Source organism: Diceros bicornis, chromosome 18 (assembly GCF_020826845.1).
Source record: "Diceros bicornis minor isolate mBicDic1 chromosome 18, mDicBic1.mat.cur, whole genome shotgun sequence".
NCBI lineage: Eukaryota > Metazoa > Chordata > Mammalia > Perissodactyla > Rhinocerotidae > Diceros > Diceros bicornis.
Window position 1 is genome coordinate 6,900,017 of NC_080757.1, and position 25,486 is coordinate 6,925,502.

At 38.0% G+C, this 25,486-nt stretch overlaps 1 protein-coding gene across 4 annotated transcripts in view; it reads right to left on the reverse strand.

The window, feature by feature from the left end:
* The window catches only part of MAP2K4 (mitogen-activated protein kinase kinase 4), a 128,255-nt gene that overhangs the window by 64,283 nt on the left and 38,486 nt on the right, over positions 1-25,486 (reverse strand). For all 4 annotated transcript variants that reach the window (XM_058559691.1, XM_058559690.1, XM_058559692.1 and 1 more), the window contains one exon: positions 1,179-1,353. In XM_058559691.1, the coding sequence (XP_058415674.1) occupies positions 1,179-1,353 (175 nt within the window). The remainder of the gene's footprint in view (positions 1-1,178; positions 1,354-25,486) is intronic.

Here is a 25,486-nt window from a genome sequence, read left to right on the forward strand (position 1 = left end):
GACACAGCAAAGAGAAACGCTCAACAAAACAGCAGGCTAAAAATTTGCAAAATAGGAGGCTAAAATTTTGGAGTACCATTTTGCTCACAATAAACTTCAACACAGGCAGCATTTTATATTAATACAATACAAATCCACTCCCAAAAGTCAAGTAAGAAACTGAGGCTCCTCCTCGCATCAAGCCAATTTAATAACTTTCAAAATAGGGGATTAACAGGAAGATGATTAGCTTAGACTGTCTGCAAACTCACTCTCAATACGTGCAAACTGGGACATAAATTATTCCCACAAGAATTTTCAGTTTGATGAACATATAGCCATATCTTATTTTTCCCTTTTCTTTTTAAAATGCCCCCCCTTACCCCAACTGTCAATTTTCCTGAAATACCTTACATAGATCAAATATCCGTTAAACATCCGAACAAACAAATGAATGGATTACAATTACATGGGCCCACTAGGAGTTGATGGAAACCATCAGTTCATTACAGGTACCAACTTAAGCCTGCCCAGTACAGTCTACGGGCCAATCTCCATTTCTGGCCATTCTTGATTTTTTTTTTAATGAACATATTAAGAGGCATGACACACACCATAAGGACAGAACGTGACAGCATTATCACAAGGTATGCATTTCAATACAGCTTTCAAACCAGGGAACAGGGCAGTACTGAGTGGAGATGAAATAAACAAACAGAAGCCGAGCCGGTCAGGACCGAGTAAGGTTGAGGTTAGTGGCAACAGCATGTGCGTGGTTTCCAGGAAACCTTCAGTAAGACTGCTGTTAGCCCTAGCCCCGCACCTTGCCCAACCCAGTGTGCTGCCTCTTCTTCCAGCTCCCCGCCTGGCTCAGCGCAGCACTGCCCTGCTCCCAGGGTGCAGCCTCCCGGCCTGAACTCACCTTGGCAGTAGAAGGGCCTGAAGTTTAAAACCTGTTAATGCATCATGCCAAAAGTGCAGCGAACACACGCACACTTCACACACACGTTTCCAGAGACAGAAAACGTGCCACCATTAAGACCACCTCCATACAAAACACCCTAAAAGAATTCGAAGAAACAATTTCATAAACACCCAAATTCACCACAGAAGTAAGAACAGAACAATAGCAGTATTACTGCACCAAGAAATTGCACCTAATGGATTAAAGTGCCAAAATAATTATGGGCATCACCTACTTTAACTGCCATTATTTGCCCACTTGGTTTGTGGACCATTTTGTTGACGGAACCATAAGCTCCTCGTCCAATTTCTCCAAGGTCTTTCAAGTCCTCTGCAGTGAAATCCCAGTGTTGTTCAGGGGAGATCTTCAGTTTTCCTGACGATTCAATGCTGTGTGTTCTCAGTCTCTCTCTGTTAAAATATTGGGAAGCAATTTTTCCACATTTTAAATAGGTTTTGACTTTTTTCTTTTAGCTAGCACTGATTAATGCACGGGAAAATTTGTTTTCTCATTTACTGTAGAAACTAATTCTGCAGACCAGTTTTCATTTCCAAATATAAGATCTTTGTCAAACTTCGCAAAACTGCATTATCAAATGCAGAATCTCAGGAGCTATAAACCTCATTTCCAAAAAGTTCTTATCCTAGCTTACCAACATTAATTATTCTAGGTTCTCAATCCCTGGTACAGCTGTTTACAAAGTCTGCTGCACATCAGAATCAACTGGAGAGATTTTAAAAATTCCAATGCCCAGGTATCATGCCATCGCAATTAAATTAGAATATCTGGGGATAGGAGTCAGAACACAGTATTTTTAAAAATCCCTGGGTGATACTACCAAAGTTTGAGAACCAGTCCCTTTGTATACTGCCCTGTTCACATTAATGCCATGCTGAGGTGGGGGGATAGTTAAAGGAACAGCCAGCTGTCTCTAAGAGGAAAACTGTCACATGCCAGTCAAAATTGAACCGTTCAGCCCTTGTGCAATAAATGGAGCAACGAAGTGAAAAACAAATGATTCATGGACGAAAGAGCTCACTCGTTACAGCTTTTCATCAAATAAAAAAATCATCTCCAAAACTCCAGCCTGGAGGTCAGAGAACTAACTTCTAACCATGCTTGTAAAAAAGCAAATCCAATGAAATATATAAAATCAATCTCGTTTATCTCTTGCTCTCTCTCTCCCTCTCTCTCTCTCACACACACACACACACACACACACACACACACACTCTCCTGTGAGGAATGAACTGTACCAAATCGGAGAGTGCAACATACGTAAACAGATTCCATTGAGTATCATCTACATTTTTTCAATTTCATATCAAATGATCAGAATCTCTTTTAAAGTCTAATCTGGTGATATAAGCAAGAAATGTTTATGTGCTTGGTTATTTTTCTCTTCTTCCAAAATGTAGGAATGATTTCTCAGATTAATAGAACTGGTTTTTGTAGCTACTTTTAAGGTTCTCAAAATATTTATAATTTTAAAATTGCTCCCCCAGAATAATCATATATACTAGTATTAATAATAACCAAATTCAAGGGTATAGTTCAAAGATTAATATGCTTTGTCTAAATAAAAACTTAGTGAACCAGTATTTCAAATGCCAGATTCTCAAATCATAATATTAACGTCATAATTCCGGCTTTCATTCATACAAGTTCTTTTCAGTCTACAAAATACTTTCACCAATATTATTTATACTGTAGCATCTAGAGTCACAAGAAGCCCAGACAGAAATCAGTGGTCTGAGTGACCATTCAGGTATGGAGATGAAGCCTCAACTGACTTTTCAAGATGGAAATCAGACCTAGGCAAGTAGATTAAGCCCAGTGACTAATTTTCTCAGTAATTTTTTTCATGAAGTAGACAGATTAAGCCAGGAAATAGTCTAACATGAAGAAGTTCCATGTATAATCATTACTTTTCTATGACAATTGGCAAGTAAACACCATCTCTATGGCTCGGTTTAATCACTGGTGAAATATACAGTACCGGCCTACCATTGAGTGTAGCTGAAAAAAGTTAATTAAAATTATATGTAAATTAGAAGCAACATTTTTAAAGCATTCACTAATTTAAAGGCTGTGGCAGACAGGCTCTCAGGTGACCCCATGATCTCCATCTTCCTAGCATTCACATCTTTGCGTAAGCTCCTCTCTCTGAGTACAGATGGCACCTGCAACTTGCTTGCAACTAGTAGAATGCAGCAAAGGATATCCTCTCACGATTACATTGTATTATATAACAGTTGTTGCTAGCTTTCCTGAGAAATGAAATGAATGATATTTCATTACTATAAAAATTTACAGGGGCCAGCCCAGTGGTGTAGTGGTTAAGTTTGCATGCTCCGCTTTGGTGGCCCTGCTGTGGCAGCGTCCCACATACAAAATAGAGGAAGGTTGGCACAGATGTTAGTTAGCTCAGGGCCAATCTTCCTCACCAAAAAAAAAAAAAAAAAATTACACAATAACAACAGTTAAAATATTATCTATTACTTTAAAGATTATGTTTATTCTAGAATTATGGACTATCTCTGCTAATAGTTCAGCATACTGTAGTCTGCTATGTGGTCTCTGGATAAGGTCCTTTTTGCCTTTTTGGAAGTAAACAGATTGACAGACAGCTAAGGGATGTGGATTATCTTCTTAGGCTAATGAAAATGTTCAAAAATTCAGTAAGGTGATAGACGCACAACTCTGAACATACTAAAAGCAACTGAATTGTACAGTTTAAATGAATGAATTGTATGGTATGCAAATTATATCTCAATAAAGCTGCTAAAAGAAAAAGATGAAGAGGAGAATGTGTTCACTACCCAGAGTTCCATTTTCTCATTTAGACAGGAAAAGAATTATGAAAACCACAGAAAAACATGCTACAGTTATGCCATCACCAAGGTATGCTCATAGAGTCTTCATTCATACTGGGCTGGCAATCTTTCCAGTGAAACTGAATCAGTTTCACAGCTATTGTTTTAAGAGTTAGTCCAACTATGATGGCTTCCAAAGAAGGACTGTACACAGATACAGTACTATAGTGAATAGATCTGGAGGCCTGACCTGAACGTTTACTATTAAACTCTAGCTGTCAGTCACTAAGGCAACTATACCAAGTGGCCAAAACTTTAGTTGCAGTTTTTTATCTTGAGACAAATTTGTCAAACAAGACTTCAGTGTTACTTCAACTAGACAGTATCAGAAATTCTCAGTCATTTCATTATTTAATTTCTTACCCCAAAATTAGTTCAACTTGAGTCCACAAGCCTGTAAGTTATCCCAAGTGCCTTTGCCCTATCAGTAAATAAGTTCAGCCTACAAACTTACATTTACCCTTATATTCCTTCTAAAGTGTATGTTAATTGCTCTGCATAAGTAATACTTAACCAAGACCTTCCACTATTCTCTTTGTTGGGTCCATTCAAGAAACTAGCAAGGGACTGAGGTTCCAAGTTTCAAACAGGAAAATAATCCCAGCCCCATTTCTAACCTTCTACATAGAAAAGTTCAGTAGAAAAAGTCCATAGAAAAATTAGTAACATTCTCCTTTGGATTTAGAGGTCTTTAACATGAAAACAAGTTTTAGTAGTCTTTGTTGTAATAGGACTTGTAATTAGACTACCAAATGATACACATTCCAGTTAAAAAATCAGCTATACACATTTTTTAATGCCTACAGATCATAAATCTGAATTAAACAGTATATCTCTTGAATACAGTATTTCAAACGTTATGCATTTTTGGATAGATACTAACACCAGGGAAGCTGTTTAGATATAGATTGATGTTACCATTAAAATATTTTCTCCTATATAAAAGTAAGTAGAAATTTAATGGCAATAGTAAACTTTGGTGAAATCTACAAACATCAACACAAAGGATTAAAATCTAAAAAAAAACAATAAACCTTATTAATCGATTTGAATCAAATTTGAAAAATCAATCCATGGACATAGTGTATCTTACCACCAAATTTGCTGGTTAATATAAATAGACTGGGTGTCTGTCCCAAGTGGTTAATATCTTCATGTTCCTTTTCAAAAGACTACATTCCCTGGCTTTTTAAAGGGATGCCATTCGAATAACTGGAAAATATCAAAGATTTTAGGGCTTACCTCTCCCAACTGTTTAAGGGAACACTTATTCCTCCCATGCCTCATCTTTCCATGCAGAGGGATCTGGTCTCTCAACTCAGTCCTTACTGGCTGATGAGTGAATATGGAAAAAGAAACTGAACACACTCCCTTCAATTCCTCTCTTTTGAATCTGGCCTGCCTACAGAGAGGGTACATACACTCTGGCTGTCCCTCAGTCATGCCTTATAAGAGGCTGCCACTCATGGGGCAGGTAAGTCTAATTATTCGAGGGCAGAGGGAGTTAGCAAATTATTCTGGCCTCAAATGTAGAGCTATATTTCCAATTTTATCAAGAAAAAGATGAATCTTATCATCTCCGTCTGTCTGGCTCCTGCATCTCTCTCAATTGGTTCCAAGCACAAATGGAAAGGAGGCTGTTTCATTTTTCACTAGACTTTCATATAAACAAGACCCCAAAATTTTAACAATTCCTAGGGTTCAAAGAAAATAACACAATTTCAATGTGACCTAAGGTCTTCCAGGCTCCAAGAGTTTCAGAGCTATGTAACAGACCCTATAATCTAAAATCCATTCCCTTTTGTCCCCTTGTAGAAGTGCAGAGAAGTACGCAAGACAAATATTTTCGGTGAAACTGAGTTATACCTGTAGCTTCAAAGTGCTGGTTTATTCCATCCCTGGAAAAAGTTCGCCAAGATTCTCAAGGGCAACGAGGGATCGTGTGCAATCTACTAATTGTAATTTCTGTCCTAAGATACAATTTTTCTCCTAAACTACATAGGAGGCCTAGGAAAAAAAGAATATGAATAGTAGAAAACATACTCATTGCGAAGATGGGGAAAACTAAAAACCAGCAGCAATGTAAAGTTGCCGTTATTTGTTGACAGATATTTACCTACAGTTATAGTCTTAAAAGGAAAAAAGGTTCCCTGACTTCTCTTTGGGATATCACTTTCTTGAGAATAGGGACTGTATTTTATCAGAAATAACTCCTAAATATCACTCATCTTTCCTTTCATAATTTTCTATGCATACTTTTATACAAATCATCCTTGGCTGCCTTCAGTGAACACTCCACAGGGTTCCAACTCCAAGCCTCTGATTATCAACCCGGGAAACTCAGCCAAGAGCCCCTGTGACAGTTACTACCAGCTGCTACCCAACATCCATTCTCTTCTCCTTTTTTTTTCTTTTTCTTTTCTTTTCTTTTTTTTTTTTTGTTTATTGCAGTAAAATTGGTTTACAACATTGTATAAATTTCAGGTGTACATCATTATACTTTTATTTCTGCCTGGATTACATCATGTCTCTTCTCCTTCTTAATGGGATCTTCTTTTATTGCGGGCAGCAACACACTCAGCTAAAATACTTCCCAATTGTGGTGGACTGAACTGTCTCCCCCTCAAAATTCATGTAAAAGTCCTAACCCCCAATATGACTGCACTGGAGACAGGGTCTATGAGGAGATAATTAAGGTTTAATTAATTAAGGTGGAGCCCTAATCTGATAGGATTAGTGTACTTATAAGAAGAGACATCAGAGAGTTGCTCACAGGAGAGTCTCGTCTCAACCTTCACACGTGCACAAAGAGGTCATGTGAGCACACAGCGAGATGGCGGCCTCCTAACAGCCAGGAGAAGAAGCCTCACGATGAAACCAACCTCGTTAACACCTTGATCTTCCCAGCCTCCAAAACTGTGAGAAATAAGTTTCTGTTGTTTGAGCCATCCAGTCTGTGGTATTTTGTTATGGGGGCCCCAGCATAAGAGACTAAGACACCAGACTTCCTTGCACTTAGAGGCAGGAATATGAATGCAGTACTTAAAAGAAGCTGACTCAGCTGGAAGGAAGGTCTATTATTTTCTTTTCCCCCTTTCTCCTTCTGGTTGCCTGGAATGTTGGTGATGACTGGAGTTCCAGCCACTCTCAAGGCCCTTGAGAATGGAAACCATTACTGAGAATGAGGAAGCACAAAATTAAAGCACTCTAGAACTTTGATGCCCACAAAGCCACCACACCAACCACAGGCTGCCCATCCCCAGGCTGCATCTATGGAAAAGAGAAATAAACTATCTTGTTTAAGCCATTATTTGTTCTTGTCATTGTTGTTGTTTATATGCAAACAAACATTTTTAGTTAACACAGCCCCTAACAATATTTTATTTCCCAGTGATTCTCAAAGAAGGAGGCACTACCCAACACCCCGAGCATCTGGAAGTGATGGGAAGGGAGGGTACAGGCAGCTGTTTGGTCATCACAATGACTGGGAAGTGATGTGAGTATTTAGTGGCTGGGGGCCAATGATGCTAAAAGTCCTCAAATCCACAGACCAGTTCCAGACAATAGGCCAAAAGCACTTTCTTGAAGAAAACCCATAACTCTGGTGTCCCTGATTTCTTAGAGCCCATCTAAATCCCATAGCTAATAACTCTTGGTTCCCAGAGACTAGCAGTTCCATACCCTGGCAACACACACACACACAAACAACTGACACGGATGCTATGGGCATCCCCCAAAAGTGAAATATGTGTTAATAAATGTAACTTTTACAAAATATGCAAGATTAATATACAGTTCTAATCCATACAATATGGGCCTTATTAAAATACAATTCAACGTACAGAAGTTATTTTTTGAAATCAGGGAATTATCTTGTTACAAGAAAATCTGAAAACTGTAATTTTTGAGCCCACATGTTTGCTCTGAAGTCTGTTCTGAGTACTTTCTCTGATTATTGATCTTCTGGATAGAAATGACTAATTTTTCCGTTTACTATTTAATACTGAATCATCACTACTATATTTTAATTGTCATCCTTTCATTGATCCAGACTAATCTATAAATTACTGAAATCCTACAGGTTACAAAAAAACCAAAGAACCGTGACATAATGCTCCAGAACATTAATGAGACTGGGCACTGAGAAAAGATTTATTTCCATCTACCGTGTCTAATAAAGCTGCATGAGGCTTTGTCTATAGGTGGGTGGACTTGTTTTTTTTTTGTGTGTGAGGAAGATTGGCCCTGGGCTAACACCTGTGCCCATCTTCCTCTACTTTACAGGGGACGCCGCCACAGCATGGCTTGACAGGCGGTGCGTCGGTCCACGCCCAGGATCCGAACCTGCGAACCCCGGGCCACCAAAGCCGAGCACACGCACTTAACCACTATGCCACCGGGCTGGCCCCCTGGACATGTTTTTTAAAGAAATACAGTGGCCCAGCCAAGGTTCCCTGGGAGAGCTCAAGCCCCCCCTCAAGCCCCCCCTCCACTCTACTAAATAGTGTTTGCTGTGCAAGTACAGCAGCAGTACCTGAACCTCTTTTTCCAACCACTTACCTAGTCCTCAATCCCCCTACAGCTACACAGAAAGAAGTTAAATAAAAAAATAAAAATCAATCATAATCCAGAGAAAACCACTATTAATAGTTTAGCATATATCCTTTATATTTTTCTGTACTATGTGTCTAGGTTACAAAATGAATCATCACACCTATTGCTTTACAGACTTCACTCAATATATTTGACGTATCAGTCATTCCACAGTCCCCATGGTCACTGTAACGCTGCAGAGCGAGTGGCACTGACTGAGCAGCACCATCAGTGAAGTGCCCACTGTGCCCAGTCAACAGCACCCTTTGCTCTTACGCCGACCTGAAAGGGGATTAGGGATAGATCACTCTTTTAAGCTGCGTTTTGATTTATTACTCTTAGAGTTGGGCATTCTTAGCTATTCTGTGAACAAGTGTTTCTTCTTTAGTTAACTGCCTGAGGTAACACCACTGAGCCCTCCATGCTCAGGCATCTGTTTTGTTGTTGCTGCTTCTGCTAAAAAGTTCTTTATCTATTAACACATCTAACAACCTTTTGTCCTGTGTTGCAAATACTTCCCCATGGTGTTGTTTACCTTCCCATTATATTTATGAATTTATGTATGTAAAAAATTCGGTAACTTGTATGCTTTCAAACCAATCATTTCCTTTGTGTTTTCTTTGACCATTATGCAGTATCATTTATGTTCACCTCTGCATGCAATATGGACTTCATCCCACCACTGCATTTTCAGTTTCCTAGCAATGTCTTTTTTTCTCATCTATCAACCTTTTCAGTAATCCTGTTGCCTAGTCATCCAAATTTGTTCTCTCCTCAAGATTTTCTAATCCTTTTTTATAAATGTCATGATTTCTTCTACTCTATTAAGAATGCCAACCATTCTTGTAAAAAACTATTTTGAATGCTGCAAAGTATATTCAGAGATGCTCTTTCTCAAAGGCATGAAGATATTGTTCCCTAGTTGCATAATCCCTGCTCCCATCTTAACAATGAGTATCAGTGTGGCTCTCATCCTTGGGCTACTATGGAGCATCAGGAGATAGACTTACCCTCACACCTGAAACAACTAACAAAACAGACAAGATATATGAGATGGTCTTGAAGACACCAGACATCAGGCAACAAAGGGCGTTGAGCACTGAGAGAGAGGAAATACACAAGGTGAGCCCTACAACTGCCCCCAGCTTACTAGGGGGGAGCCTGGAGAGAGTTCACAGACTGTGATGCAGGGAGCAAGGGATCCAGGCAGATCCTGGCCATATCCATGTGTTGAGGAGATGGATCTAGGAGTCTAGGTAGACCATGGTAGCCAGAATTCACAAGGCAGAGTACCAGATAAGAGAGAGCTGCACAGAAAGAGAGAAAGAGAACTCCAAACATATGCAGATGGCCCTCCTTGATCAGCACACACTTATAAGGAACCTACACAAGCCTGAGGAAAGAACCACCCAAATGGATTAGAGGGAACAATACCTGACTCATACAACAATTTCTCTTCCTGTCCACTAGAGTGGAAAACTCCATAATTCATGGAGAATCCAGTACAGTACTTAGAAGGATCTGGTCTCTATACCAAAGCTAAAAAGCAAGACCCAAAAGGATCAAACTATTTCTAAGTAACTTGACCAAAGAACAAAGCTCAAAAATATTATAGGAATATAAAAACATCCACCACCAATGTCTGGCATGCAATCCAAAATCACCAAGTATGCAGAGAAGCAAGAAAATATGAACCACAATGAAGAGAAAAATCAATCAACTGAACTTGACCCAGAAATGACAGAGATGCTAGTATTAGTAGACAAAGACAATGAAAGTGTTTATTACTGTATTCCATATGTTCGAGAAACTAAAGGATGGAGAGAACATGTTAAATAGACATGGAATATATTTAAAAAAAAGAACCAAATCAAACATCTAGATATACAAACTACAGCAGGGCAGGAGGAAACTTTTGGGGATGATAGAGATGTTCATTATCTTGCCTGTGGTGATGGTTTCACAGGTGTATACACATGTCAAAATTTATCAAATTGTACACTTTAAATACATGCAGTTTATTATACATCAATTACACCTCAATAAAATCGTAGAGAGAGAGAAAAAGAGAGAGGCAAAAGACTGTCCTTGGTTGGGCCTCACTCTTCTTGTGTGAAAGGGATTTGCCTCTCACATGTGAAAGGCAAGTCTATAGTTTGAGACATCCAGGACTCAGTGTATTACCAATTAGAGCACTCACTGCTCCAATGGCCAATTCTCCTATACCTAGTCTCCTTGTTCTCTAATACTGCACTCTCAACTGACAGTAACAAATACAAAAATACAATTCTCAGTCTACATTGCTACTACAGTCCTTCTCTACGTCCACCTAAAACACTACTCATAATGACCACAATCCCCAGATGGAATGTGTCTGCATCCATTTCTCCTTCCTCCTCCCATCCCTCCCCACCGTTATTTTCTGGTAGTTACCAGTGAGGGGGGAGGGAATGAAAGGAGATGAAGATGCTGTGTCTTTGAGACTAGCGGCTCAGATGGTCACCTTTCCTCAGGCAGTCTCTGCCGGTATGCTGTAATAGAAACCCTAGGTAAATTTTTTCTTTACTCTGGATGTTATTATTATTACAGATCCTATATAGACTCGAGCATTAAGTTGTCTTAATTTTGTGTTTCATCTTCGTTTCTTAATAAATATTTTAGCCAGACACTGCTACTCATACATCATTTTGTACTACAAATCTGAAATTGCTTTCACATACTCAGAACTTTAGTTCCAGAAGCAAGTAAGTACCAAGAATCTTAACTACTTTTCATTCATAATCTGTAACTAATTTTTAATACTATTACTATGTGAATTGTCTTTTAAACACATACCTATAAAATAACTACATTCTCAAGCTTACTTTTCTTATTTTGGGGGACATTTATCCGAACAAGTTAATGAGAGAAAAAGATTTTACAGAAATAAATTTTACTAAGAGACATTTAGGAACACATTCCTAACTACATAATATACATACTTGAAACCTTTATAGTGCTTACATTTTAGCTTGTATGAACTATGATCAACTAGTTTAAACTTAATCCCAACCTAAGATTTAAACCTTATCTCATTCTATTTCCTTACGTATACTCCAGATGCCAAAAGAAAAATAAAAAGTTAAAGTCTAATTATAGTTGAATTTGAATCTTTCTGTGAAACTATTTAAGCTTAAGCATACAATACACAGGGGGCACTTACTGCACAAAATATTTTGTTAAAGGAAGAAAACTTTCATTGCCACAGCTTCCTAAAATCTCAATTTGGTGTTCAGGATAGACACAGTCACAGACTAACAGAATTTGATTAGAAAGGAAATACAGATTTCATCCAGTCTTGTCCTTCAGGAAACTCTGCCTGAAAACCCCGGATTGGGCTTAAAGTTCCTCCTCTGTACCCATTATGTTGAAATCAAGAAACACCTAGTCCGTGGCAAATTCCTAATCTACAGTCCCAGTAACATTTTTTAATAAGTATTTTAGGCTAGTTTGGTACTGCTTATTCTTGGTGAACCTAATTTGGGTTCACTTCTAACAGCTTGTGCTAAATTCTTCTGATGATTATCTCCATAAAGTCTAAATCAGAGGTTTCATTTTAAGGTACAGAGGTGAGGATACAGGCATTAGGCTTGGATACTTTAAAATACAGAATTAGGAGGGTTTTCTCTGCTGCTCCAGCATCCACACTGGAACCCCCTGCCTACTAACATGATTCTTCACCATGAGCATGTATCACGTAAACATTTCCACATATACCCAAATAAGCTAAATGAAACTTCCAAGGGATGCAAGGATAGATATCTACTATCCCTACTACGACTTACAAACGTGCTGAGATGATGAGGAAACATCACAGATCTCTCCCTGCCTAGGCCGATACTCCCATAATGATACAAAGGTTCTCCAACCAGAGTCAAGTCTCCAACTCAGCAGTCTATACACTGGTGTACACATTCTACATTGCCACTCTCCACTCATTTATGAACTACCTACTTCTAATCCTATACATATTTCCCATTGTCATAATCTAGTCATGAATCTAATCTCTCAAAATTCTGATTCTTATTTTGGTGCCAACTATCTTTCATTAAAATTCGAAATTCGCTTGGTTGTTTTTTTGGGGGTGGGAGTTGAGGAGAGACTGATAGAGACATGAAGCGTTAGACACTGCTTATCAGCTTCCTGGGAATTTTTTGTACTTTTTCTCCTGTGAATATTCTAGTACTACCTCTACCCTGCTGCTTATGTTTGCATCACAGAGGCTGTCTTCTATAATTTTAACTATGCCTGTATCGGCCTGTCCTCAAAAAGTGAGTTTAATATCCTCTCCGGGAGGTCAACACGACTATTGCAGAGTACACTCTTCATGGGTTTCCAAAGGAAACTTGCCAGGAACTAGCTATTCTTAACATAGAATGTGGTCTAAGAAGCCAAAACCCAGTTCTTCAACACCATATGCAGTACGCTGAATTGTGGCCCCCACAAAAGCTATGTCCATCCAGAACCTCAGAACATGACCTTATCTTTACAGATATAATTAAAGATAAGGATCTTGAGAAATGATCACGCTGGATTAGGGCTGGCCCTAAATAGAAAGATGAATGTCCTCGTAAGAAACAGAAAAGGAGAAGACAGAGACACAGGGAAGTAGGCCAAGTGAAGACTGGCAGCAATTGGAGTTATGCTACCACAACCCAAGGAATGCCAGGAGCTATCCAAGCTGGAAAAGGGAAGGAGGGATCTTCCTCTAGAGCCTTCCGAGGAAGCATGGCCCTGCCAACACCTTGATTTCAGACTTCTGGCCTCCTGAACTTCAAGAGAATTAATTTCTGAAGTTTCAAGCCACCAAGTCTGTGGTAATTCGTTACAGCAGCCCTAAGAATCCAATGCACCATCTAAACCATGAGTCATCAAACTTTTTCTGTAAAGGAACAGATAGTAAATATTTTAGGCTTTGCTGGCCACACAGTCTCTGTCGTAACCCAATGGGTGTGGTTATGTTCCAATAAAACTTTATTTACAAAAACAAGCAATGGGCCACATTTGACTCAGCAGCTGTAGTTTGCTGACTAGTACATGATCTAAACGATAGCTAGTCACCTAAATGATAGCTACCATTTAAACGATGTAAATCCTATCTATTCAGTTTTCAAATCCTTTCTCTTTCAAATTTATAATTATGCTCTGGAAGATAAGAAACTCCACGTATCTACCCAAATACTGGAGTTTTATGTCCAGAACTTAATCTCGAGATACATTTCAGGCTTTTTCTTGAAAATCCCCCACAAAGCAACACGCAGTGGGATTAGGGGTCTGGTACCCTTCCCTGACACTCTTATAGCTTAGGTAAATAATAAGTACAGTAAGAAGGCAGCACCTTGGGCATTTCTCATATCTATGTATCTTTTAGCAAGTAAGAGCTAATTGCCTTAACAGATTTCTTCTTCCTGGACATGAGAATTCGATTCCTCAAACTTGCCAATGCCTACTATTTTCCTTTCATAAATAAATATCTTCTTGTGCATAGAACCACCACCAGTAAGAACCTTTTATTATCTAATTAGTTTGAAGTGTGTCTTCTCCTCTTATTTCATTACCACATTCTTCTACTTCATTTATCTGGATCTTGATTTCCTCCCAATGCTATCAAGCATATCTTTCTCCTCAAGTTATTTCTTCCTTCTCTTCTCCTAAGCATCCTTGACTTTATCAAGCCAGCATATACTAAAATGCCTCAAGCTGTTTCACTCTCTTCTCAGCACATACATATAACTAGTAATCCTCCTCAGACAGGAAAATAAACATAACACATACCCTGCACACCACTGCAACTGTTCCTCTGTGTCCATACTGTTAGGAGCTCTAGATGAATACTGCTTTATGCATCCTTCTGCAATGCAGCTCTGTTAATTCCGGAAATTTCCACAGTAAACTCAGTCTGTCAGTTACCATGGAAACTGCCTGCCTCCTGGCACAACTAACAAAATGAGTATCTCTGCTAAGATATAAGATGAGGCAAAAGGAAAAACTGAAAAAAGAAAGATGTTGCTCAAACACTCCGGATATAAATTTTCAAATTCTGACATGTATATTCAGTGAACAGAAAGTCTCAATTATACAAATCTGCAGTATTTTGAAGTAGTACTGATTTATGAAGTAGAAAGCAATGTTTTATCACCAAGGAAAAGACCTATATTAGAGAGAACACGACAAACGCTCACATTTACATCTTGCTGCTATGGGTGGCATATTTCCTAAGAGCTGATCGTGTGTCAGCTGCACTCAAAGCCTACCATTAGAATAGTTTTTATGGGCTATGCTTCTTATCGAAAAGGTTAGGAAAGCTGCCCTAATTCAAGAGGTTACAAATCTTCTTAAGACTCTTTCCCTGTTTGGGCCCCAATCTCCACTGGTGGCTAAAACCCCATCCCCCCAAGTAGTACAAGAAATCAGAGTAGTGAAGTGTATCTCAGGAGTCTTCAGCAACAAAGCAAACTTATTAGTACCCTCAGAACATCAGACACAGCTGACCATCATCCCCCCCACCACCCGCCCTTTGAAACAAAGCTTGGTTTCTATGACATCACATCCTACCGATGTGCTTCCTACCTCTCAAGCGTCTTTCCTATCTCTGCCCGTTACTCCTCTTTATCCCACCTCCAAATGTCATATTTCCTCAGGGTTCAGCCCTGGCCCCAGTTCTCTCATCAAGACACGCTCTCTTCCTAGACAACATTCTCATCTATATGGCGACAACTCTCAACTTACTATCTCCAATCTAAGTCCTCTTCTCTGGGCACCAGATTCCTATTTTCAACACCAGAGTGTGTATTACATTTATCTCGTTGATATCTCTAACAGGATACTCCACAGGCATCGCAAACTTAACATCTCTAAAGCTGAACTCTAGCTCTTCTATGCGCCCTCATCCACAGATGTTTCATATCCAGTGGTCTCCATCTCAGTAATGGCAACTGAACCCATTCACTCAAGCCAGAATTCTGGAAGTCGCTATGAACACCTTCCCCTCTTCACCACCCACATTCAAATTATTATAATTTTCATTAATGCTACCTTCAAAATCTCTTTGGAATCTGTTCATTTCCTTCTACCTCCACTGTCATCAACCTAATATCATCACCCATTATGTTTCAGCTACACTATCACAGCTTTACTCGGTCTCCCTAATTCTACTCTTGCCTTTCTCCTAAACATACTCCACACAGCAGCCAGAATAATCACTTTGCAATGTAAATCAGATTGTCTCACTCGCCTGCTTATAATCCTTCCAGAGCTTCCACTGCACATTGAATATCATCCCAACTCTTCACCTACAAGGCCTTATATTATCTGGCCCATGACTACCTCTCCTCCCTGATTTTAAACCACCTTTTCCTTCCTCATTCAATCATTCTCCAATCAAACTGGCATTCTTCCAACTCCATGAAAAGTTTAATCTCTCCCACCTTGATACCTTGCAATTTCAAATACATGCCGCTCCCTCCACTTGAAACACTCTTATGGGTCCCTTCCCCAAATCTAGTCAAAACCTACACAGGTTTAGAAGCCTTCAGTGGCTACCATCTCTACTCTAAATTAGCCCGTCTTTTATCCTCTCATGACATCTGTTCTTTTCCTTCAACAGCATGTAGACTATTTATAATTTACTTACTTCCTCACTAAATATCTGTGTATACCTCTAAACCTTAAGCTTCACGAAGCAGCAATCACATCTCTGTTTTTTAACATGAAATACCCAGTGCCCATTACAGTACCTAGTAGATGGTAGGCATTTAACAAACACTTGCTGAATAAATAACAGAATGTGTATTGGGTTACTTTGGTTTCTGACAGCTATCAGTTGCTCACACAGCTTTGATGCACTCCCTGGACTCCATGAGATATCGCTACATCCATTCCTCAAACTCTCCTTTTTTTGCATCCATTCAAACCCCAAGATAAAGAGGAATATGCCTCATATCTGACTTCCGGAGCTCCTTAGTCACGAGAGAGGTAACAGTAACCATCTGTGTGAACCTGAGATGCTTTCTGTACCACTGGTCCTCAACCATCAACAATTTTGCACCCCAAAGGTCATTTGGCAATGTCTGGAAATATTTTTGGTGGTTATAACTGGGGGAGCAGGGTGTTATGGCAACTAGTCGGTAGAGTCCAGAGATGCTGCTAAACATCTTACGATGCACAGGACAGCCCCCTACAACAAAGAATTATCCAGCCTAATGTCAATAGTGCCAAGGTTGAGAAGACACAGCTATTTCCACAGTCTCCTAAAATAGAAGTATGTGGGGCCGGCCCGGTGGCGTAACGGTTAACTGCTTGAGCTCCTCTTCGGCGGCCCGGGGCTCACAGGTTCGGATCCCGGACACGCACCGAGGCACTGTTTGTCAAGCCATGCTGTGGCGGTGTTCCATATAAAGTAGAGGAATAGGTTAGCCCAGGGCTAGTCCTCCTCAGCACAAAAGAGGAGGATTGGCCTCGGATGTTAGCTCAGGGGCCAATCTTCCTCACAAAAAACAAAAATAAATAAAATAAAATAGAAGGGCCAAAAACTGCCAATCTATGAAGGCTTAAACATTTTTTAATCAAAAAGATACTGCATTTCACCAGCACAAAGTTGTCTTTTAAAACATTGTTTTAATTAAAAAATGAAAATAATCTAAATGGCCACCAGCAAGGAATTAGTTAAATATACAATACACCTATACAATGTAATGAAAAATATCTAACTCATAGAAAAAGAATAGGGTATATACTAATTTAGAAATATCTTCAACATGTACTAAGTGAAAAAAAAATTAAACTACAAAAGCAGTAGTTTTTTGTATAAATATTTTCAAGGATCTACATAAATTATATTTTGATAATTTGAACAAGTTTTTCTTCAAGGACATATTACACTTAACAGGGTTTTATTTTTAGAAAGAAATATTAGGGGCATGAAGCTTATTTCTTTTTTTTTTGGTGAGGAACATCAGCTAACATCCATTGCCAATCCTCTTCTTTTTGCTGAGGAAAATTAGCCCTGAGCTAACATCTGTGCCTACCTTCCTTTATTTCGTATATGGGACACTGCCACAGCCTGGCTTGATGAGGGTGCACAGTCCATGACCGGGACCCGAACCTGTGAACTCCAGGCCGCCGAAGCGGAACGTGCAAACTTAACCACTAAGCCATTGGGCCGGTCCCAAAGCTTACTTCTTATAACTTTCTGTACCAACTGAATTCTCTTACCAGAAGCATGTATTACTCATTTTTTAAAGGATAACATGAACTATCTGGATGGTGGGACTATAGGCCATTTCAGTTTTCTTCTTTATACTTTTCTGTATTGAAAAAAACACTAGTAAATCTTCTTTTTAAAGCATAATGAAGACATGTTCCCACACTTTTTTTTTGGGACATCCAGCTACTCAGAGTTACACCATACCTGATGTGACTTGACAGATGCTCTAGATTAATCCTCAAAAGATATTTTATAAACTTAAGAATTTTACTCTACGTTTCTTCAAACATCATGACAAGGGAAACCAAATGGGCAGAAATAAAATTTGTCACAATATTGTTCTACAGGCATCAGGGCTGAATTCAATAAAAACAGTGTTCATATACTTACCAAGTGATTGTTGAAACGCATAGGTGCTTTGAGAACAAGGACAGAAAACCACAAGTAATGTTCAGTCAGAGTAAATAATATGCTCACAACTTTTATTGTTTTTATTCTGTTTTTTTTTAACTGAAGTATCATTTTGATATAGTGAAATGCACACATCATAAGTATACAGTTGGATCAGTTAACAAATGCATACACCCTTATATCTCACAATCCTAACAAGACGTAGAACATTCATCACCCCAGAAAGCTCTCTTGTGCCATTCTTGTCACTCCCTCCCAGAGACAAACGCTGTTCTGATTTCAGTCACCACAGACTGGCCTCGCCTATTGTAGAATTTCACACAGACAGAACCCAGCAGTGTGTCCTCTTGTGTCTGGCTTCTGCTCAGCGTTTTTGGAGGTTCATCAGTGTGACTGCAGGCGTCAGTATTTTGTTCTTTTTTTATTGCTGAGGAGCATTTCACTGAATAATATACCACAATTTGTCTATCCATTCTTCCATCATTGGACATCTGCCTTGTTTCTGGTTTGGGGGCTATTACAAATGAAGTTTTTATGAACATTCACATGAAAGTCTTTCTGAGGACATTTTCATCTTGGGTAAATAACAAAGAGTAACACTGGTGAGTGATGGGATAGACATATGTTTAACTTCATAAGAAACTATCAAAGAGTTTTCTAAAGTGGTTGTACCATTTTCTACTTCTTCAACAATATATGAGAATTCCAGTTACACAAGATACTTGACAATATACTGTGTGGTCTTTTAAATTTTATCCATTCTGGTGGCTATGTGATGGTGTGAGACAATAGAAAATATATCTTGGTCTCTGCCCTGGGCTCTTGGCACAGAGCTCCTAAAACTCTTGTAATTTCCTAAGTGATAAGAGTTCTAGGAGCATCTTTTGTTCTAATGAGGCGACTCTAGGAGGGCTCCTGGGTGCGGGCTGGTCACCAGAAAGACCAAGCCACGATTAGAAGCTTGGAATTTTCAGCCCCACCTGCTATCCGCCAGAGAGGGGAGATGGGCTAGAAATGGAGTTAATAATTGATCATGCCTACATGGGCAAGCCTCCATAAAATCCCAATAGTAGGGGATTCAGAGAGCTTTCAGGTTGACACCCACACCAAGAGGGTAACGCACCCCAGCTCCACAGGGACAGAAGCTCCTGTGCTCGGGACCCTCCCAGATCTTGCCCTATGTATCTCTTCATTTAGCTGTTCATCTGTATAGCAGTAAAGGAGACTCACAGGAAAGAAACACACAGGGTAAAAACCTGAGGTTTTTTCCTTTACAAACGGTATCTCCTTGTGATTTTTTAATTTGCATTTCTCTAATTACTAATGTTGTTAAGCATGTTTTTCATGCACTTATTATCCATTTCTATACCTCCCTTGTGAAATGTCTATTCGTCTTTACCCCATATTTATAATTGGGTTTTTTTTGTGTGTATATACTTTGTCAGAAATATAAACTGTGAATATTTTCTCCCAATATGTAGCTTGCCTAACCTATTTTCCAAGAAACCTTTGATGAACAGAAATTTCTGATTTTGGTGAAATCCAATTTATCATTTTTTAATGGGTATTTCTTTCTTTGACCTCTCAAAGAAATCTCTGCCTATGCCAGATCACTAACTTATTCAGATATTTTCTTTTAGAAGCTTTATAGAATTTTTGCTTTTAAGTCTACAATCTATCTCAAACTAATTTTTGCATGTGAAGAAGGAATCAAGATTTATTGTGTTCCATAACTTTTTCCAGTTGTTCCATCACCATGAAAAGTCTTATCTTTTTCCCTACTGAATTCTACAGGCATTCTGGTCGAAAATCAATTGACTGTATGTGTTTTTGTCTATTAGACTTTCTATTCTATTATACTGATCAATTTGTCTGTCCTTAATGTCCTTCCACAAAGCCTTAATTACTGTAGCTTTATAGTAAACCTTGAAATCAGGTAGCTTGAGTCCTCCAACTTAGTTATTCTTTTACAAAATTCTTTTGACTATTCTAGGTCCTTTACATTTCCATATAAATTTTAGAATCAATATGTCAAATGATATATATATTTTAAAGTTTGCTCATATTTCATTGGGATTACACTGAATCAATAAACCAATGTGGGAAGAACAGACATCCAATCCATGAGCATGGCATCTTGATCCATGCATTTAGGTCTTGAATTTCTCTGCAATGTTTTGTAATTTTCAGTATAGAAGTCTTATGCATTTTTCATTAAATTTATCCCTAAGTATTTTACACTTTTTCATGCTACTAAAATCATTTTTTCAATTTCACTTTCCAAATATTTTTTTGCTAGTATTTTTTAATTGATTTTGGAATAATGAGCATGTATCTTGTGATCTTGCTAAAATCTCTTAATAAATCTAGTAATGTTCTGTAAATTAATTAGGATTTTCTACATATACAAAGATATTATCTGTAAAAACAACAACAACACTATTTTGCTTCTTTTTCTCCAATCTTTATGTGTCTTTTAATTCTTTTTCTTACTTTATTGCACTGGCTAGGAACTCTGTTATAATGTTGACTAGAACTGGTGAGTGCAGACATTCTTGTCTTGCTACCAATCCTACAGAGATAACATTAAGCCTTTTGCCAGTAAGTATGATATTAGCTATAGGTTTTTCATAGATGTCCTTTAAAAAGCTGAGAAGTTCACCCTCTTTTCCTACTTTAATGAGAACTTCTATAATGGATGGATATTGGGAATGCTATCAAATGCCTTTCTTCCTGCATCTACTGAAATGATTACACGATTTTTCTCCTTTATTAATGTAGTAAATTATATTAATAATTTTCAAATGCCAAATTAAGATGAATCCTATTTGGTTGTGACGTATTGTCCTTTCTATATACTGCTGGATTCAATTTGCTAATATTTTTGGGGGGATTTTTGAGTGTATGTTCATGAAGGATAGTGGTCTATAGTATTCTTTTTTTTACGATGTCCTTGTCTAGTTTTGATATCAGGATTATGCTGACTTAATAAAATATGGTGGGAAATGTTCCCTACCCCTCTATTTTCTGAAAAAGCTTGTGGAAACTTAGTCTTATGTCTTTTAGTGTTTGATAAAATTTACCAGGATAACCATCTGGGGCCTCAAGTTTCCTTTGTGTGAAAGTTTATCATTACAAATTCAATTTTTTAACAGATATAGGAATATTCATATTTTCCATTTTCTTCTTGGGTCAGTTTTGATTATTTACATCTTTCAAGGAATTGGTCTGTATCACTCAGGTTATTGGATTTATAGGCATAAAGTTATTTATTATATTTCCCTATTATGCTTTTATTGTCTGTGGGATCTACAGTGATATCCCCTCTTTCATTTCTGCCAGTGATAACTTGAGCTTCCTCTTTTCTTTGATCTGTCTTGTTAGGGGTTCATCACTTTCAATGATCTTTCCAAGAAACAACTTTTGAATTTGTTGATTTTCTCTATTATTTGTCCATTTTCTATTTCCCTGATTTCTGTTCTTATCTTCATTATTTCTTTTCTTCTACTTACTTTGGATTTCATTTGCTCTTCTTTTCCTAGCTCCTTAATGTTATTCATTACTCTTTCTAGTGATTCTGTGTTTGTTCCTTGCCTAGGCATTTAAATATCTGGGAGCAATAAAGTCACATTTTCTATTTCTTTCTGATTCATTCAGAATCTATAATCATTCCTTCAAATGAGTTTAATTCATCCCATTTCTTTTTTTTAAATTCCTAAATTAAGAAACAAATATTTAGGGCCGGCCCCGTGGCTTAGCGGTTAAGTGCGTGCACTCCGATGCAGGCAGCCCAGGTTCGGATCCCGGGCGCACACAGATGCACTGCTTCTCTGGCCATGCTGAGGCCGCGTCCCACATACAGCAACTAGAAGGATGTGCAGCTATGACATACAACTATCTACTGGGGCTTTGGGGAGAAAAAGGAGGAGAACTGGCAATAGATGTTAGTTCAGAGCCGGTCTTCCTCAGCAAAAAGAGGAGGATTAGCACGGATGTTAGCTCAGGGCTGATCCTCCTCACAAAAATAAATAAAATAAAATAAAAATAATAATAAGATATACTTTCCACAAATGTGGGGGAAAACTGAAAAAAAAAAAAGCACAAAATCCCAGAAACGGGGAATCAAAATCAGGAGTAACATAGGCATTTACAAAACAACAGCAAGAGCGTGAAGCAGGGCTGACGTGCAGCTGCTCCAGGTCACAGCAGGAATACGGGTGGAAAGACGGCTCTAAAACAGAAAAGAGCTGAGTGATCACCTAACATATTTCATCATGTTGAAGTAGATTCACAGTGAATCATTAAATGAGGCAGTTATTCACTCAACGGAAAACAAATTTGCTCAAGAACAGTAATGTAATCATAGCGTGACTCAGTTGTTAATAATAAAAAAGAATACTCTGAAAAGATATGTTTCCCTTAAATAGTATAATTCCTTATTAATAGATAAGTTTCCAGAAACATGTCTACACTACAAAGGCCAAAGACTTCAATAATATTCTGAACTGAATCAGAACTCGACCTTGCTGCCTGATTAGAAATGGCTGGAAAACTCATCGAAAGCAACGAAACCAGACATTTCTTTAAAGAGCAGAACTTTGCAGTACTGTAGGTTAAAGAACCAGGTATACCTTTTAATGTCTGTCTAAGTTTCTGACTCAAGAACAAAGATGATTTAAAACACCAAAACTAAATTTCTTTTTTGAAGACAAGTAACTCAACAGCATTTATCTTTAATTTCTTTAAATAAATATTCCAGAATTAACATTCAATACCTTGGCTATAAACACCCAGCTCGAGAAGAATTACACTAGTGAATCTCCAAGGGTGGGGGCCACAGAGGGAATCAGGTCAACTACACCTACTACCACCACCCTCTGCTGGGAATCACTTCTCCAGTGAATCTCTGACCTAAGAAATGTACCACAACCATCAGATGCACTGAGGTAGAATGTGGGGCTGAGGAAGATTCAACACCTGTGAACTTTAAGAAGTACAAGTAATGCAAGATTTAAAAGATTATCTCACACAGCAGCACTCACTATTCACTCTGGTCAAAAGGTAGAAACACCCAAATGTCCATCAACGGATGACCAGATAAACAAATGTCATATATACATACCATAAAGTATTATTCAGTCTTAAAAAGGAAATTCTGACACATACAACAACACAGATGGAGTACGAAGACATTATGTTGCATAAAATAAGCCAGACACAAAAGAACAAGTATTGTATAATTCCACTTATATGAGGGAGCTAAAGTAACCAAATTCATAGAGACAGAAAGTAGAATGGTGGCTGTAGGGGCTGAAAGGAAAAGGAATGCGGAGTCAGCGTTTAATGAATACAGAGTTTCAGCTTGGGAAAACTCAGAAAGAGTTCTGGAGATGGATGGTAATGGTGGACACACAACAATGTGAATGTACTTAATGCCACTGAGCACTAAGTACTTAATACTTAATTTTACTTAGAAATGGTTAGGATGGTCAATTTTATTATGTATATTTTGCAACAGTAAGAAAAAACAGTTTGCAGCAGTAAATCTAAACTAGCAAAAAATAAAAAGATTATTCCACAGAATTTAACACATTTGGCATTTTAAAATTTGGGGTATTAACTTGTACCTTTTAATATTTCTACCATTACTGCCATTTCGTGAAGGTAGTCCAACATAGAAATGTAGAAATTCCAAATTACTATGATTACATCAAAAAATCTCAGATATGGAAAAAAATTTTAAGGTCATGTAGACTAGTGGTTTTCACATTTAGGAAGTGACCAGAGATGTCCTAGGGACTATATTGGGGAACGAGGGCAGACAAAACTACAAAGCCTTCTCCCACCTCACAAACACTTAGCCTACCTGGCTTGTGCATAAGATTTTATTTGAAGAAAGTAGCACAAAACTGGCTTAATACATACACATACACATACACACATACACACACACTCTCTCTCTCTCTCTTCTTATTCACTGCGTAAAATAATAAAAATCACTATTCTAATTCAATGCCTGAACTGAGATCAAAGATTAAGTGACCCACTCAAGGTCACAGAGATAGTGATGATGCTGGGATAGAAACCAGGACTCCAACATTAACTAAAACCATTAATCCAACATAGTAAAGTTTAAAGGATAAAGTTTCTACAATTTAACCAGCAGTAAGTACCTAGATAACTTATAATTGCTGTTCTACATTTTAAGATAAAGCTCTACTGGGTGGGCTCATCACAGAATTAAGAATACCAGTGACTAACTGGGGATTTGAAAACTATTTCCTAAATGTCCTATAACACAACTGAGCCTTTTTCTGCTCAAATGTAATAAAGATAAATGAGATCCTCTTGGTCTCAACAAAGAGATTCCCTTAAACTTAGAACATATGGTTCCAAAATGTTTAGCTTAAGCCCCAAAATGTATCTGTACTCATCATTATTTATTTCCAATGTTAGCTTTTAAGCTAGTGTTTCTTCTCACACAATTCTAATACGTTGTGAAGATAAAAGGGCTGTTCTTTCAGAATAACAACCGTATTTGGAGCATTCTAAACGATTCAGTACACTGAGAGCACTCACATTACTCAGCATGATGAAAGCAGAGAATATAACAGTAGAATATCTATTTCTGTTCATGTCACATTTATATAAAGAACATGATTTTAGCACAAGCCTGCCACATTTATCAGAATACCCCTGGGATATCAAAAAGACTTATAGTGCCTAGTATAATCCAATCCTGATGGAAATTTAGAAGGTAGCCACATGTTTTTCCTTTAGTTTTCCCTTGTACTCTCTAGTTTTACAGCTTACTCTTTCGTTTAAAAAGCCAAAGGGCAAAGTTTTAACATCTGTTACATGTAGGTAGTAGTTACAAGAGTCTCTATTATAATACTCATTTTGTATGTCTTGGAAACATTTATAATTTTAACCAATGATAATTAAAAACCAAGGTTTCCTGTCACATGAAAAGAATGTTTTTTTTTAAAAGAAAATAAACAATGAAGAAACTGAGAGATTTAAACAAATTTCTTAATGCCTGAAAGCAGACAAAAATGTATAGACAAAGCAAAACTAATCAATTCCAAGAGAAGGAACTCTGTAGTTTCAAAGACTTACCAGCCAACTGATGCAGGGCCTTGTGTAGATCCTGCTTCAAACTATAAAAAAGCTGACAAAGTAATCTGCTTATTTGATGATATTAAAGAATTATTTATTCTACCAGATGTAATAACGGTACTGATTATGTTTTTAAAAAGGCATCTTTGTCTTTTAGAAATACATCCTGAAATATTTATAGACGGAATAATCTATCTGAGGCTTGGTTAAAACTAAGGAGGGTGGAGAAATGGATAAACACAATATTGGCCATATTAACTAATGAATCTGCTAAAGCTGATTGATAAATACATACAGATT